This window comes from Silurus meridionalis, chromosome 14, assembly GCF_014805685.1.
Source record: "Silurus meridionalis isolate SWU-2019-XX chromosome 14, ASM1480568v1, whole genome shotgun sequence".
NCBI classification, from domain to species: Eukaryota; Metazoa; Chordata; class Actinopteri; order Siluriformes; family Siluridae; genus Silurus; species Silurus meridionalis.
The window spans coordinates 22,169,752-22,187,324 of NC_060897.1; the positions used below are offsets into that span (position 1 = coordinate 22,169,752).

General features: G+C 40.2%; 1 protein-coding gene across 4 annotated transcripts in view; it reads left to right on the forward strand.

The window, feature by feature from the left end:
• Positions 1-17,573, forward strand: part of rbfox1 (RNA binding fox-1 homolog 1) — a 257,633-nt gene that overhangs the window by 98,198 nt on the left and 141,862 nt on the right. Inside the window, exon 2 of one of the 4 annotated variants that reach the window (XM_046865709.1) lies at positions 1,449-1,611. The exons of the other annotated variants lie outside the window; for them this stretch is intronic. Within the exon in view, the coding sequence (XP_046721665.1) occupies positions 1,594-1,611 (18 nt within the window). The 5' untranslated portion in view covers positions 1,449-1,593. The remainder of the gene's footprint in view (positions 1-1,448; positions 1,612-17,573) is intronic. 4 annotated transcript variants of the gene reach the window in all.

The following is a 17,573-nucleotide window of genomic DNA, read 5'->3' on the forward strand; positions in this document are numbered from 1 at the left end:
TGCTTCTCGGAAATAATCATCTTTATCTCCCTCTTTTTCCATGTCACGTATGATATTCACCATTAGTTTTGTAATTATGATGCAAGAACACTCCTTTCACACCCCTGACCTCACCTCACGCTCACACCTTCACCATCTAGAGCTTTCCATACCAGCTGACGCTTCAGAAATCCGGCGCCATGAGACCGGATTGCTGAAAGTGTTCAATGCTCCGTAGAGGGGCTGTGATGGTGATCTCCCGCAATCTTTGCCCAGTCTTAAATTAAGCACCCTTATCCCTGAGGTTAATCTTGGGATCAGTCAATAACTCTCTCTCTCCAACTACCTCGCTCCGTATTAGTTTGTTCGAGCTCTGATGTCTGATGGGAAGCCGATGCAAGTGCACAGATATTTCCAGTTGCTCCTAACTATGAAATAACTTAAGACAAAAACAGAGATTGTTGCATCAGTTTGCAATATCCTGTCCTGTCCGGTTCTATTTCCGAACGTATATTTCCATTCCCTCGTCCTCACGAGGTTTCTACCAGATGCCAGAGGGAACGGTGTTGGGATTGAAGTGGCTTCGTAACCACGAGCTGAAGCGGAGTAATTAGCGAAGGAGTCGCGATGTTTGTTCGTCAGATTTACGAGTGAAAGTACTGATTCGGTGTCAGTAGATGGCTGTAGGAAAGTGCAAGAATGAGAGAGCGAGTGCGTCAGAGGCAGACGAGCGGGAAGGCCTTGGCGTCCTAAAACAGGAGAAAATAGAGAGAGGGAGAGAGAGAGAGACAGAGAGAGAGGGAGTCTAGGCAGAAGTCAGGTGTGTTTAACAAAGCCTACAGCTTTTTTTTTTCTTTTTTGCACAGCACATTTGAGCCTGGAGTGTGTTTTCTGTAGCCTTTGTATTCAGATGGCAGGTTACATGTAAAAACCATCACATTGAACATAAGATAAAATCTAGATAAAAAAAAATGATAATTTTCTTTTTGTAAGTTAAGGCATCATCGTCTTGGTGTTTGCTCCTCACACCATCTTCTGCACTGCCTGTTTTTCCTCCAGCAGTGTGTGTGTGTGTGTGTGTGTGTGTGTGTGTGTGTGCGTATTGGAAAAGCCTCTCACCATCACCCCACCCCTCCCTGTCCACCCCCGCCTCTCTCTCTCTCTCTCTCTCTCTCTCCCTCTCTCTTTCTCTCTCTCACTCTCTCTCTCTCTGTCTCTCGTTCTCTCTGTTACTTTGCAAGGGCACTTTTGCCGGACTTCCTCTGCGCACGGATCTTCTCATTAAACGCTCATGTCAAGATTTGTTGCCCGAGCCACGGATTGTGAGCGCGAGAGCGAGAGTCAGACCGATACACAGTGAAGGAAGAAAAAAAAAAAAAACACCGCCACCAAGAGATCTACTAGAAGCATCTTTTTTTTTGTTTTTCTTCTTCCTCGGTGAAGATCTCGTTCCCTCTTTTTTTTCTCAGAGCGTCCTCCTAATAAGCGCTCCAGAGCGATTTCTCTAAATTATAGACGAGAAGAACAGGACTGGGAGAAGCAGGACGGATTTTAGAACTTGGGAGACTCTGCGTCGCTTTCGTCAAACGAGTGCACCTGACCCCCTCGCTCAAGATGATGATGTATCTGTGGGTATGTAACATTTGTCTACATCCTGTTTTTTCAAGACGCTGCGTTTGCGTATACAGTGTGTGTGTGTGTGTGTGTGTGTGTGTGTGTGTGTGTGTGTGTGTGTGTGCAGTTCCTGTATTCTGCACTATTCTGAGTTTTGTGTTGGTTTGTTTATAGTTGGGATGAGAAATCTGATGCTGAAAGATCTCGAGTCACTTTCCATAGAACTACTAAAATATGATTTTGTTTCACAACCAAAAAAAAAGTCAGAATCTGTAAGACAAGTCAAGTGTGACGCATAACGACAGCCGGAAACACAGGAACTCTTGTTTCGAGCGTTCTAAAGCACACGAGTGTGTCCTGGCCCGCTCATTATCTTCCTCTTCACCTGCCATTATCGCTTCGGAATCAGTCCGAGACAAAGGAAAGACTTCGCCGCACTTAATTGCCCGCGCTATAAATTTGAAGCATCCCCACTGTGCGGTTTTATCAGGAAATTAATCTCTTTTTAACCGCTCGTAATCTAACGGGCAGTTTGAGTGACTAAAGTAATGAGAGAATTGTGGCAATTGTGCTCCCTGGAATCATTTCTAGTTGTGAAAAAGATTATTTAACAAACTTGTTATTGAAAAGCTCTGGAGTTTCTTATAAAGGATTAATTCTGTAGATGTTTGTGTGGTGAAAAGTGATGTTAAATTCGTATTAATAAGTATCATTATTTCTATTTCTTGTTCATTTTTTTATTTAATGTTTTTTTTTTACACCACTTTCCTGATGTAATCCATTAATCCAGCGTGCATACGTAGTATCATGAGCATTAATAACATTCATACCGGGTATATAGAGTATATTATATAAAAAAAAAAACTCCCCCACTGCTTTAAGAACATTTCAGAGAATTCCTCTCTCTCTCTCTCTCTCTCTCTCTCTCTCTCTCTCTCTCTCTCTCTGATTGCCTTCTGGTGTAACTACAGCGAATTGAATCTTTGATATTAAAGTGATGAATATTGAATGTTTAATTGAAACGTGGACCGTCTTGAAGGAATAGACGCCGCAGAAAGAGGCTGAAATTTCCCTCGAGGAGCAGATATCACTCTGTTCCTTTTTTTTCCCTCGTTCGTTTGAACAAAACAGCACTTACAGACTCAAAGTTTTAAAATCATGACCCGATATTAAATCCTCAGCTTTGTTTTAGTTCATCCTGGATTCTGATTGGTCAGAAGTGGAATTTTTTCCTAGAACAGCAGCTCTGGTGGCTTTATATGAACGTTCTTGTTGGAATGGAGTAACACAGGAATGTAAAAAAAAAAAAAAGTTTTTAAACTCTATACACACTTTTAACTATAAACCGACATTTTGTTCTTCTTTAATTAATAAGAAATGGTTTGTTTTGCTAGATTGCTGTGCTATAAGTGCAATATGATGCTTCAGGACTTTTCAGGAACTTTCAGGACATCTTTGGATGTGGGAGGATGAAATGGTGCTCCATAATTTACTTGGAATGGAGTGGAAAATCTCTTGCTATAGATCTTCAATCCTATTGAACACTTTTAGGATAAATGTGAACGCTGACTGCACCCCAGGCCTCCTCACCTTCTCATCTACATCACTACCTGACTTCACTAACACCGGTGTAGCTGAAAGAGCACAAATCTCCACAAAATCTAGTAGAACATCTTCTGAGAAGAGTGGAGGGTATCATAACAGCTTCTGTGGATTGGAATGTAAAAAAAAAAAGCACATACCACCTCCCTTCTCCCTCGTTCTTTGCTGAAAGGAACACTAATGTGCAATGTGAAGTGTTTTTTATTTGTATTTTTTCCCCCTGACCTCTGGGGTAAATCTGACTATCGCACTTTTTCCCGCTTTCTTACTTTGTTCAACTGGAACCAGAGGATTTATTTAGATGAGCATGATTTTAGGGCGACCTGAGTCACCCTCTCAACTTCTGGTGCATCATCTGGCTGCAGGAGATTATTCCTTATCACAACATTACAAAAGCACCCTGGCTCTTCACGTTGAGAGCCCGTCCCAAACAATTCATGCTCTTCGGAAAGCTGTTATTACTTGCAAGGAGGTTTTTTTTATGCTGCAGTGGATCAACCAAAAGCCTCCTACATGCTGCTGTTAGGAATATAGCATGTAACGTTGAGTTTTTTTATCTTTACAGATGGTAGTTTTCTTGGTAAGATGTCATTAGGAACATGTTTGGGAATTAATTTTAATTAGGAATTATTTTATTTTATATAAAACGTGGTGTTGTGCTGTGGGTGTGTACGGTGTCTTTTGTTTTTAGCAATATAGCTGTTAAAGCACTATTCGGATAACGCAATATTTAGTGTCAAATCAGTTGATTTACAGCACATGCTACAAGGTGACGTTTTATTTTTCCATAACTGTTAAGTTTAGCAAAGTGAGAACTGTATTAGCCATCAAAAGCACCAACAATCTCTGTACTTCTGTCCAAGCTACTATTATTCACTATTATTATATCACTTTAAAATGTTTATTGTCTAATAGGGAAGTTGTAGATCAGTGGTCAAGGTTCTGGGTTACTGATCGGAAGGTTGGGTGTTCAAGCCCCAAACTGCCACTTTCAGGGCCCTTGAGCAAGGCTGTTAACCCTCTGTGCTCCAGGTGTATTATGGTTAAATCGCACTCTGACCTCTCAGCTTCCTAACATCACTCAGATACAGTATGCCAAAAATAGAACTTCACTGTGCTGTTAAGGTATAAAGCACTTTCTTTCTTTCTGAAACCATGGTGTCTTCAAAGGTAGTTTTCAAACGTTGAATCACACAAGCCACATGATTGGACCATAGAATCACTTAAGCCAATCGTTTGGATTGGTTGATTTTTTTTGCCTAATTTGCATAGGTCAGGGAGGTGGTAGGACAAAGATTAAGGCTCTGGGTTACTGATCAGAAGGTCGGGGGTCTAAGCCCCAGGATCGCCAAGCTGCCACTTTTGGGGGCCCTTGAGCAAATCCCTTAACCCTCTGTGCTCCATGGATAACCTTGCGCTCGGACCCCAGCTTCTTACATCACTAGGATATGCGAAGAAATTACAATTTCCTTTTGGGATCAATAAGATGCTCTACAATAAATATATAAAAAATGAATAAGAAGATTTTTACAAATTTCTCAAACAAACGTGTGCATCTGATAGTTTTATAGTTTCTTATGCCTTTCTGTGGTTCTCAATATGTTGGCATGGGTATTGCTCTGTGACTGTCTCTCTAATGTGCACACCTACTATGTGTTGAGCATCTAACAAATGTGTGTTTATTGTGTGACTCATCAAGTCTTTATTTTTATCGTTATGTTGTGAGAAATCCTGTTTTTCTTTTCTGGGTATGTCCATTTTTATAATCATGCTTGTTTCTGGATTATGTATTATTCTTGTTTATAATGTGGCATTTGGTTGTTATTATCTGAGCATTTTTTTTTTTTTACGCAATTTATTTTTGTGCCATTTTTTTGTGAGGATTTGTAATTGTTTTTTGGTCTGTCTGCTAATGTTTTGACAAGTTTGGCCTAATCGTTATTGCGCCTGACAGTTATTAGGTTGTTAATACAGATTTCACTTCCCCCTTCTTTCAACCTGCTTCTAAATGATGAACTACCTTTTTCATTTCAGTTTTTTTACCTCACTCTTGTCCTGTTGCATTTATTCACACATTACATCATTGTTGCTTTGTCCATACAGTAGCTAAAAGCTAACGGTCCTCTGTCGCAGGATAAAATTGTATCCTGGAGTTTTGTTGCTGTACGTTTCATGAAAGAGAAGATCATACCCATGACACCCTGTCCATTACCCTTAAATCTCACCCTCTTAAAAAGTGAAAAAGTGTTGCATTAGCGTTCTCGCTCTTTTTTTTTTTTTTTTTGCTCTACTGTCAGTTGGACCTCCTCCAGTTGGATTGTGGTTTTGGCCAATAAATTGATGCAGCAGAAACACCATCCAAACTGGCCAGCCTGACGGTATTGCTTCTCTCTCATCTTCAGCTGCCCCTGCTCCCTGGAAAAAAAAAGTGCTTGCGAAAGCACCTCCTGCTCAGAGTTGGCTTTCAATGGATGCTCTGAAAGCAGTTTATTCAATTGATTGATAAAGGTCGCCCTCGATTATATTCCATGCAGGAAGCGTGACACACATGTGAGGTTGTGTGTGTGTGTGTGTGTGTGTGTGTGTGTGTGTGTGTGTGTGTGTGTGTGTGTGTGTTTCGTTTGTTTGGAATTTGTTATTTATCTTTTGAGCTATTGGCTCCATGAACCTTGGCATCCTTACTTCTTAAAAAAATTCATCTGACTATACGATCGCTGCATTCAAAAGACTTTTTTTTTTTACCGTTTTTTGGCAAAATTCGTTGATGTCTTTTCCTTACAGCATCTCAGCCACCGTGTTTGCCTTGTGACTCGGATTTTAGACACTCAGCTAAAATTGCTCTGGTTGTCTATCGGCAAAACAGCAGCAGCATTCTGGAAAAATGTTTAATATCATTGTATATGACTTTGAAGATCTACAGTCTAAATGCTCATGTTGTATTACTCATCCTGCAGTGACATCTATTTTCCCAGTCATTTCTATAACATTCCTAATGACATGCACTCATATTTTCAGTTCATTTGCAGTGAAATTATTCTAACTGAAACATTGAGACAGCTTTTGTCTAGCATCAAACTATCGATCAGGATATAAAGCGTCATAAATGTGCTATAAAGCAGATGAGAATCGCATGAGAATTACCATAAGCAGCAGGAAATTCAGTGGCACAGGCTGACATGTCATTACGCATGACCTGTGTTTAAACAATAGTTAAATAATCATGATATTGCAACATTGTGTAATCTGTCATCAAAGCATACGAAGTGCTAAAAAAGAACGTTTATAACATGAGGTTGGGTTCAGATAATGGTGGAGGTGGAGGAAACATTATAAGACTGGTATAATCAGGTTGTAAGCATGTCAGGGAGTTGTCGTAATTGTTTTTAGATTTGATTCAACTTTATTGTCATTTGTGCAGAGTACAAGTCAATGAAATGCAGTGAAATATGAATACGTTATGTGTAATGATAACTACCGCAATGTTACGTTATTCCACTTGCTAGTTTTTCTTATAACTCAAATGTTTAGGGTATTTCTGTTGACAGCTGTTATTCCAGCCATTAACACTTGCATCAACATTTACATTTAAATGAGGGCACATGGGAGATGCCCCATAAAATAGCGAGTTACAGTTATCTCAGTGCTACAGCTGAGCAGTTGAGGGCCTTGCTCAGTGGGTGCTCAGTTGTGCTGGGATTTGAACCCATGACTTTCCAAACAGAAGTCTGGGTTAGGGTTTCAACAGGCATTTTATTACGTAGTGTATTTAGAGATGCTGCTCAGGCCCTGGTTATTACATGTTATAAAAGTGTTATGTAGCACAATGACATTTAATTATAACCCTGACAGGTGACACGACTGTTGTAACATAATGCTAATGCAGCATTGTTATCTTGGAGCATTTAGAATGCATTTACACTGACTATAAAGAACAAGCATGTGGCTGTTATATGCTGTCATAACATCAGATTATATATAAACATATTTTAATTATATTTGTGGCATTTGACAGACGCCCTTATTCAGAGTAACATACATTTATCTCATTTATACAACTGAACAGCCATAGGGTCAAGAGCCTTGCTCAGGGGCCCAAGAGTGACAGCTTGGTATGGCTGGGATTTGAACTCATGATCTTCTGTGCCAAACTTCAATTCTTTAACCACGAAGCTACCAATAAAGTGAGGTACATGGCAATACGTGAACTCTGCATTACAAGTCTGTAATTATCATGTACTTGTCATAACCATTAATAGGCAGTGATAATAATTATAATTTAGCTTACATAACGTGCACTTTGGATAATAACAGCTAAACAGTTATTAACGTTTTATGCCATGCACCTTATGTCACATTTTCCTTATGTTTATACTGTAGGAAGTACACTAAGTACTGTCATGTGCTATATTATGGCTCTGACATAAAGCATGGCTTACATGGAGTGGTAACTTGACCGATGCATAATGATACTGGTGTAATAATGAACAGGATCCCAGCAACAACCTGTGCAGCTCTGGTGAATTTCATACCCAGGAGGATTAAAGCAGCGCTGGATATCAACGGTGCTCACATAAAATACTGACACTTTGGACACAGTTTTGACATGTTCTCTGCGGTGTACTCACTTTTGTTGCAGGTTATGAGGACAATAGTGGTTGTAGGTTGAGTTATTTTCAGAGGACAGTAAATCTGTACTGATATACAAACTGCACACTCTAAAATATATCCAAGTGTCATTTCTATAGTCTTGTACCTTGAGAAGATTTTACTAAAATGGTTGCTGATATGTGAGGGGTGCACTCACTTTTGTGTGATACTGTGTGTGTGTGTGTGTGTGTGTGTGTGTGTGTATATAGAACCTAAACGATTGCATTACAACTGGTTTGTCATTCTGTTTTTAATTCCAGCCAGACTCAGCACCATGTTATTCATGCTACTCTAATACTCTCTAATCTCAGCCAGTGTGAAAGGTATTAATGGTAACGCCACGGTCGGCACGGTGCAGATTTAAAAATGGCCCCTCTCGACAGAGCTTTGCGGCGTATGACAAATCAATGCATAGCATTTTCATAACGAATGGGCTTGGCATTTGCAGTGCAAGATGGCTCGCTGACCTGTGACAAGCAGGGCTGCTGCATTTCATTACAGCTCACAAATCGAGAGCGAGAGACAGCCTTACTGACCCCACTTTCTATCCCAGCATGCACCGGGGCAAGAAGGAACAAGGCCCGTGTCACAAGAAGGCGATCTCATTTGATTCCGCTGTTTCGCACCGCGCCCTGGGAGGTTTCGGTCCTGCCTGTCCGATATTACATTTCCTTCTTGCCATGTTGTTCTCTGTTTATTTGGTGATTACCTGCTCAGCGTCTCGAAATGACAAGGGTTTTGGCATCGATGACTGACAAGAGCTGACTGTGTTTTAGCATTTGATTGCTACGTGGCACCGCGGTAACGACAGGTCGGCTTTCGGCGCCTATAAAAGGAGGCAAAACTCGTTTATGTTTAGAGATATTTTTCAATTTCACAAACATCGAATCTTTTGCATTGGTGTTCATCTTTCCTGATTTGCAATGCATAGTCTTTCTGATATAACGTGATTCTATAAGCACTACTACGAATATTAAGATTGTATTTTTTCCGATATAAATACATCATCATCGAATGATAGCTGAATATTTATCTTTATCGTCCAAGCACTGTGCATCACTCCGTTACGCTCGAGTGCGACCCGCAACGGCCATGGACTCGGTAATGAAATTCTCCAGCACAAAAAAAAAAAAAAAAAAATGGAGAAGCTCTTCCATAAACATGTCTTTATTATATCAGTATTCATCACCGTAAAAGGAATCGAGTTTGTCCACATATGGTGCAGAGCTTTGCAGTCATGCAGGGGGCTTTAGTCTTTTTATTGAGCCTATAAAACCAATACACCGCGCACACACTCTCTCTCTCTCTCTCTCTCACACACACACACACACACACACACACACTGCAAAGGATGGGAGGAAATCACCTTAGTGCAGCCCCCCCTGCTCACACACACACACACACACACACACACACACACACACACACACACACACAAAAAGAAGGGATGGGAAAACACCTTTGTGATAACAGTTGCAGCAGAGCATCCGGTAAAGACCTGGATGAAAACCGGAGATTATTGTGATTTTGATGGAGATCAATGAAGCTTTGCTAATAATTCACGGCAGGCAGAACCTCCAGGGACATGGCATTTATCTACAAATATCAGCACCAGCCAGAGCAATCACCTCCAGTCCTCTTCACCAGTTCTGAGGCTTGGTTTAATATCGAATGCTTCCCTTCGACCATAAAAAACAAAACGAAAAAAAACCCAACCAGATCTTTTACGGCCCTGGTAATGACCCAGTGTGTTCTGAATGTTGTTTGTCAAGCTGTTGGGTATCGAGATCACCGAGCACGATCGAACGCTTCAAAGGTTTAAGGCGACTAGAAAATGTCAGTCCAGTGAGAAACATGAATCCTTGTAAACATTTTTATTAACTCTAATTAATGAATCCCTTATAAACCTTTATTAATGTGCTATAAATCATCCAGTTACCAGTGAATAATGATGAACCAAACCACCACTACACAGTGGATTCTGATTTTTATAAGGAGATGTTGAAAAATAATGGACACTGTAACTATAAGTTTTTTGAAGCTGCATCTGATCCTTCATGGCTTTATTTTTTTTTTTCCTGGTTTGCTTCAAGAATGAAGCTAATAAATCTGTTTATAGCTGTGATAGAGTAAAAGATAAAAAAGAAGTTCATAAAATACTTTTTAAACACAGTGTTTGATTAATATATCACAGAAAGTGTAGTTTGTTTCTCTGTAACGATTCAGAGAAACTGTACAAACCTGTATAAAGATGACGCTTCCTTCCATAATCACCTTCGAACTTTGTAGTTGTTAATTTAATTGCTGACCCTCCACCCAAACCTCTGAAGAATTTAAGGGATTAATCATGGAGTTCGCTTTCGTCCAGAGATACTGTCCCTGAAGTGAACTACAGTTCTAGTGACTTAACCCCGCCTGACCCCAAATGTCTCCAGATTAACGTTTTTAATTAGCAGCGTGGAATTGAAGTGTGAGCTTCGTAGCTCTCCACTGCAGGGATACGAGTGGCACTCGCAGGGTCCCAAATGTAGACTGGAGCCTCAGTGCATCTCATCAGGAGTTCCTCAATATAGCGTGATGAGATTCTGTTTGGGATTTTGTCCAAATTTCGTTCTTTTTTTTATTTTAATGTGGTGTTTTTCTTTCATTTTATTTCACCAGAAAACCCTCAAAACACAAAATAAGATCAGGTTTAGGAGATTGTACAGGATCTGATAGCGATTATCTTTCACTCAGGAAAAGTGTCAATTTTGGGAGATTTTTATTGTTGATGTTCTCTGGATCTTTAACAAGTGATACAGGCGCATCAGTGACAAATTAGTTTTAAAGATGTACTTTTTTTAAATAGTGTCATCACCATGTAACAGCACTGAACATTAATCACTCCAGCATCAGAAAATTATTCTATGAATTATTTTCAATTTGTAAAAAGTTCATTAACAACTTGTATTTTATTAAAACAGATGCATGGTCATCTTTTGACCTATGACCTGGGAAGCACCAAGGTAAAACACAGTCAAATGTTTCATATGCGGTGCTCCCTAAATTAGTTTATATGCTTATTTAAAGCGTGGTATTCTGCTAATTTGCATATTTCATTGAATTTCAACATTTAACATTTGGTTTATAAAAATGTGTGAGGGTTTTTTTTTGCGCTTTTTAGTTATATTGTGATATATGAGGTTTTCAATTTTATTCACTGGTCAAAACATTTATTAAATGCAGAGAATGGCAGACAAATTCTTATTGTATTTTTTTATTTGGCATTTTATTCCTATATGTTTGTAATTTTTTTTTCCTTTTTCCCCCCAATTTTTTTTTTCTTTTTGGCAAAATCTGATATTAAAAACATCCTGATATTACTACATTACTCTCCAAATCCTGTATTTAAAATGTTTTAAACAGTAGCTATAGTCTAGTGTATTTTTATAATTAGACAGTGATTCCTGTGTGTTTGGAGGATTTGGATGTCCTTTTTGATTGTTACAGAATGTGAATGCGTATACACTGCCCATCCAAAAACAAAAAGACACCACCTGGATTTAACTTAGCAAATATGTAAGATCCTCCCACTGGATAATTACTGCATGGATGATTATGTTTCAGGTGGCAACACATGATTTAACTGATGCAGTGAGTAGCTTCATATTTCTTAAACAAACAAAGGTCATGGAAAAGAAGTTAATCTGTTTTGGAAGAGTCAAATTATTGGAATGCATCAATTAAAGAAAACAAATCGCTGAGACTACTAAAATTGGGTTAAGAACTGTCCAACGCAGTATAAAAACTGGAAGGATAGTGGGGAACATCATCTTCGGGAAGAAATATGGTGGAAAAAACCTATTGAATGATCCTGATCGGCGATCACTCAAACAATTGGTGAAAACAATATGTAAAAAAACAACAGCAGAACTCACGGCTGTGTTTGATAGGGAAAGTAAGAGCATTTCTGACGCACAATGTGAAGGGAACTCAAGGGATTGGGACTAAACAGATGTGTAGCTTTAAAAAAGCCACTTATCAGTGAAGCTAATCGGAAAAAAGGCTCCAATTAGCTAGGGAGCATGTGATCTGATGAGTCCAGATTTACCCTGTTTCAAAGTGATGGGTGCATCAGGGTAAGAAGACAGGTGAATAAACCGATGCACCAATCATGCCTAGTGCCTATTGTACAAGCCTGTGGGGGCAGTGCTATGATCTAGGGTTGCTGCAGTTGGTCATGTCTCGGTTCAGCAACATTATGTGCCCAAAGAATGAAGTCAGCTGACTACCTGATGGCACGGACAGATTCCAAAATGACGATGCCAGGATTCTTCAGGCTCAAATTGTGAAAGAGGGTTTTAGGGAGCATGAGAGTCATTTTCACATCTTTGTGATGTGCTGGGAAAGACTTTGCTCAGTGGTCTGACTCTCCCATCATCAATACAAGATCTTGAAAAAAAGTTACTCTGGATGGTAATAAACGTTGCGACGTTGCGGAAGCTTATGGAAATAATGCCGTAGCAAAAGATCAAAGCTAAACTTCAACAAAATTTTAAATTGTGAGACTTTTATTTAGGCAGGTAGTGTATGAAGACAGTTAATGGAAATTAGATTTCTGGGGTGTTGCATACGTCAAAAAAAGTTTGATTATGAAAATCACTCGAGTCAAGGTGAACTTTTCATGTCGCTGTATTTAAAGGAGTACGCGGGACTCAGGATCAGAGTCATGGTGTAAAAAAAACAAGAGGGTGGAGGGGTCGGCGAGGAGGAAGCACTTCTCACTTTTCTCCTAGCGCTGTGCTTTTCCTACACTGATAAGACTGAGTCGTATCAGCAGTCTCCGCCTGCCTGGTTTTTAATGCCTGTAAAGGGGCAGATATTGATTTCATCAGATCGGACTGTTGCACAGGAAACCCATATAGAGAGAAGGCAAGAGACGAAAGGGAAGGTGGAAAAAAATAGAATGATGCCTTTAACATCAGCGGTAATAGATACGACGCCGGACGAGGTGTAGGAGCGAATCTTTTGTCGTTCATGTGAATAAAGAGGCCGGAGGGTTTGCGTTTTAGAGATAGGTGACTGATTTCACACTCGGGGGAATTGGAGGAAAGATAGGGACGCTTGGATCTGAGTCTTCCCTTCAAGGTGCGCCGTATCGCTCTGGTTAGATAATAACAACATGGCTTTTCCAAGCCGCCTCCGGCTCCATTGCTCACTGTCACTCGTACCCACGATGCTCTGCCATCTCAGACGGGCACAGGAATGAGTTATTGTTTGGATGACTGCAGAGCGAGAGAATGTGCAGAATAAACCGTTGTTTATTTGCTCAGGCGGCCTACAGTCGCCACTGCAGGGCTAATCCTTTATTGATGCGAGGTTGTGTTTGGCATTTTCGGAGCACAAAAAAAAAACAAAAAAAACCCTGAAAAGGCCCGAAAGCAATTGTCCTGCCTTTCTTGATTCATTGCACGCCGTCGCCTTCATGCTCGTCGAACTCTATGTACATATAATTCCACACCAGTGTGAATGGAAGACATTTATTCCTCCCACATGTTTACACAATCTTGCATATTGTTAATTTCTAGTGCAGGCGGGATTTATTTCGCTTTTTTGCGCCCAAGGATAAGCTCTAGAGACTGTACACCGGCACACACCATGCCCTGAAAAAAAAAAAGTCTTTAAATTGCAAAGGCACTTATTTATAACGCACGAGACCCTGCGATTGAGCGACGTGCCATGCGGAGGCATTCTTCGGTCATTCGTGATATCGCTCCTCCATTTTTAGCAACGTCTCGAGCAAAGTAAAGCGATTCTGGGAAAAAAAAAAACGCCTCTAGCATCATCCATTCTCAGTAACAAAGCAACAGAATGTTTAAGCGCTCATGATCATCCGTCCTCGTTTGCTCTCCCGTTCGCGTTAATGGCGTGCTTAACAAACGGCGGCCATGTGTGGCGCATTCTGCCGAGGTTTGCCAATGATTTATAATAATATAAGCAAGACGGTTTTGTTTCAGACCTGCGTTAGAGCATTTTTACTCATAACAGCGGAGACATTCACTTTCTGACATTACCGGAAATAATATCACCTGCTCAAAGCCGTGCACTTGGATACAGTATTTGCATTTTCTGGCCAGCTTTATTAACTGTACACACTGCTCAAGCTGTCCAAAGCTTTCTCAAGACTCATGGTTAAGTAGATCACTAACCATCCGTGCCGACTCTGTACTGATACTTACGTTACATTCGGGGACTTCTCTCTTGTTTCAATTGATTCCAGCAGTTACTATTGTTCATTTTTACACATTTTCCCTTTTTTCTTAAATAGCATTGTAACTTCGCACAGCAGTAACGATAGCACATGACGTCGCGTCACAACCTCTAACTTCTCACAGGAACTGCAGTGGCAAATTAGCGCTTGACAGATATTTCCAAATAAACACCTTTACTGCATTTCAGGACGGACTTTTCCTTTAAGCCGACACGGAATGTCATCCCGCCGTGATAAAACCTTGGATCGTTCAAAGCAGGAACATCTTGAAAGGAACGTCTCCGAAGCCAGTTTTCAGGTTGTTGAGCAAAGACGTGCTTTCATGTGCAGCCAGATTGGACCTCGTAGTCTCATTAGGACCGTGTGTGTGTGTGTGTGTGTGTGTGTGTGTGTGTGTGTGTGTGTGTGTGCTAGAGGTGACCAGCCTACACAGTCATAACGAGCTGGACATGATACACACTTGGGTGACAGGAATGCGTCACTTCCAAGCGTTTCCATAATGAGGATTCCGTTCCAGAGCAGGTGTAAAAGTCATGTCTGCAGGTGACGCCTTAATTAGTGACAGTTTTCAGCCACATTTAGACAAATAACGTGGGTTTTTTCCTCTCAATAATGACCTTTTGTCATGTATTGTTATAAAATGTGTAATTTTTGTGCAGATTGATTCAACTGGTCTTAGAGAGAGCGTGTTATGATGTGTTTTAACAAAACAGCATGAAGGTGCACAACTTGGGTTCAGTCACTTTTTAATGCTCATCCACTGGTAGATGAGTTCAAATTAGTGACTTGAGGTTACAATGCTTAACAGCATGTTCCTGGGCATAAAATTAAAGGTAGTCAGCTCCTGGTGGTGGTACAACCAGGAAGGAAAATGGATTTTAGTAGCAATTTATATTTACCCTATGCACAAAAGTGTGGTTCTTTCCCAAACTGTAAGCTCTTTGGATGCGGTAGAATTAAATTTGACTGTAACTAGGAGACCCAAACCTGTTCCAGCACATGACATTGCCCCTGTGCACAAAGCCAGCTCTATGGGTAGGCATCATGGAAGATTTTAGTGGTCTGCTATAGAGCCCTTACCTTATCTTACTGAACACCTTTAGGATGAATGTGAACCCTGACTGCACCCCAGGTCTACTGACCTCACAAATATCAGTACCTGACACACTTCTAAATCTAGTGGAGAAAAAGGGGACTAAATGTGGAATGGGATGTTAAAAAAAAAAAAAAAAAAAAAAAAAATATATATATATATATATATATATATATATATATATATATATATATATATATATATACAGTACAGACAAGTTATATACATAACAAAAAGTGAACTGAAAATATGTCATATTGTAGGTTCTTCAAAGTAGGCATCAAGAGAATGCCAAGAGTGTGCAAAGCAGTAATCTAAGCAAAAGGTGGCTACTTTGAAGAACCTACAATATGACATATTTTCAGTTGTTTCACACTTTTGTGTTATGTATATAATTCCACATGTGTTAATTCATAGTTTTGATGCCTTCAGTGTGACTCTACAATTTTCATAGTCATGAAAATAAAGAAAACTCTTTGAATGAGAAGGTGTGTCCAAACTTTTGGTCTGTACTGTATGTATATATAAAATCAAACCCCTTTGCTTTTTTCAGTGTTGTTATGTTGTAGCCTGATACTACAATCGTATTAATCAAATCAATAGAATTCTAGAAATGAGCCCAGATGCCTCCCATTTCTTTTGACTATTGCTGAGATGTTTCTACACTTTGACTGGAGTCTACCTGTAGATTGATTATTGATTAGACATGATTTGAACAGGCACCCACCTCTCTATAGTAGGCCTCATAGCTGACAATCATATTATAGCTAAAACCAAGCCGTGAGGTCAAAGAAAATGCCTACAGAGCTAATTGTTGCAAGGCACAGATCTGGGGAAGGATAAAAAACTGCTGCTGCATTGAAGATTTCTGAGATCACGGTGGCCTCCATGAGCAATCGGGGGAGAAGGGCCTTAGTAAGAGAGCTGACCAAGAACCCGATGGCCTCTATGAGCCCCAAAGATCCTGTTTGGAGACGGGACAAAGTTCCAGAAGGACAACCACCACTGCTGCCCTCCACCGATCTGGACATTTTGGCAGAGTGACCAGAAAGAAACATCTCCTCAGTGCAAAACCAATGGGGAACATATTATTCAACATAATACCCAACTGGAAGAGTGGGCAATGGGAGGGGGCAGGGGGGGTTGATCCCTGCAATGCAAAAGCAACACACTTTATTATTGATTGAAACATTTTTTAAAAATTGTGTGAACACAGCATGTTGTTACTGCATTAGCAGTCATAAAGCAATCAAACAGCGCTAATAAATGATCGACACTCAAATTAGCAATTAGCGAGGGGGGGAGGTCTATCAAACATGACATTAAATTATTTAGTGAGGGAGCTGGGGCACTTGGGTAATTAATGCACAGAAATATTAATGTGAAACAAACTCCTGCTCCCTCACACACACACACACACACACACACACACACACACACACACACACACACACACACACTGCAATTTAGCCTTACACCTCTCGGCTACTACACCCGAGCATATGGAGTAGTAGTGTGTAAAAAAAACGAGAAAAGTGTGTGTGCAGGAAAATACGGTGTCATTTATATTATAAGCACTGACCTCTGCTCTGCACCATTCCCGTAGATTTGCTTGCATATTAGCAAAATTGTGCTGACAGGTTCTGTGCGGTGAACAATAGCACTGTGAGACACACACACTCACACACACACACACACACACAAATACGCAGAGTGAGTCGCTCTTGCACGCTCTTTCTTTTATTTCTCTCAGCTAGTTGAGAGAACTCTCATTCCCAACCTCCAACACACGCGCACACACACACACACACACACACACACACACACACACACACACACAATCCTTCTATGGACCTTTTATTGACATAATTTAGTCACTTGCCATATGTCCCCACAGGATTACAAATAGATATTTCTATTCTTATGGGGACATTTGGTCTTCATTGGGACATAGAAACACATGCCTCTGTCCTGCTTAATAGTCTTGAGAGGACCTTCCATTGACACAGTCCAGTAGCCATAACCCGAGGAAACCCGAGAAGAGATTAATAATAAATAGCAGACATACATTCATAAATAACTAACCTTTTTATGAGGACCAGCTAAATGTCTCCACAACATCAGTAGTTAATACATTGTCCTAAATATCAAAAGATTTTACTACTGTACTTGTCAGCTATAATGTGTCATTGTATTGAATCTTATTCACTCAGATGTTCTTATTCATATGGGGCCATTGGGTGTCCGTTTAGATATAAAAGCCTACACAAATACACACACACACACATTGCCTTTTCTAGGAAACTTCTAAAACAATAGTGAACGTCATTAGCTTCATGAAAAGTCGAGCGCGGCCTTAATAGATGACCGAGGACAGGACATGTTGTG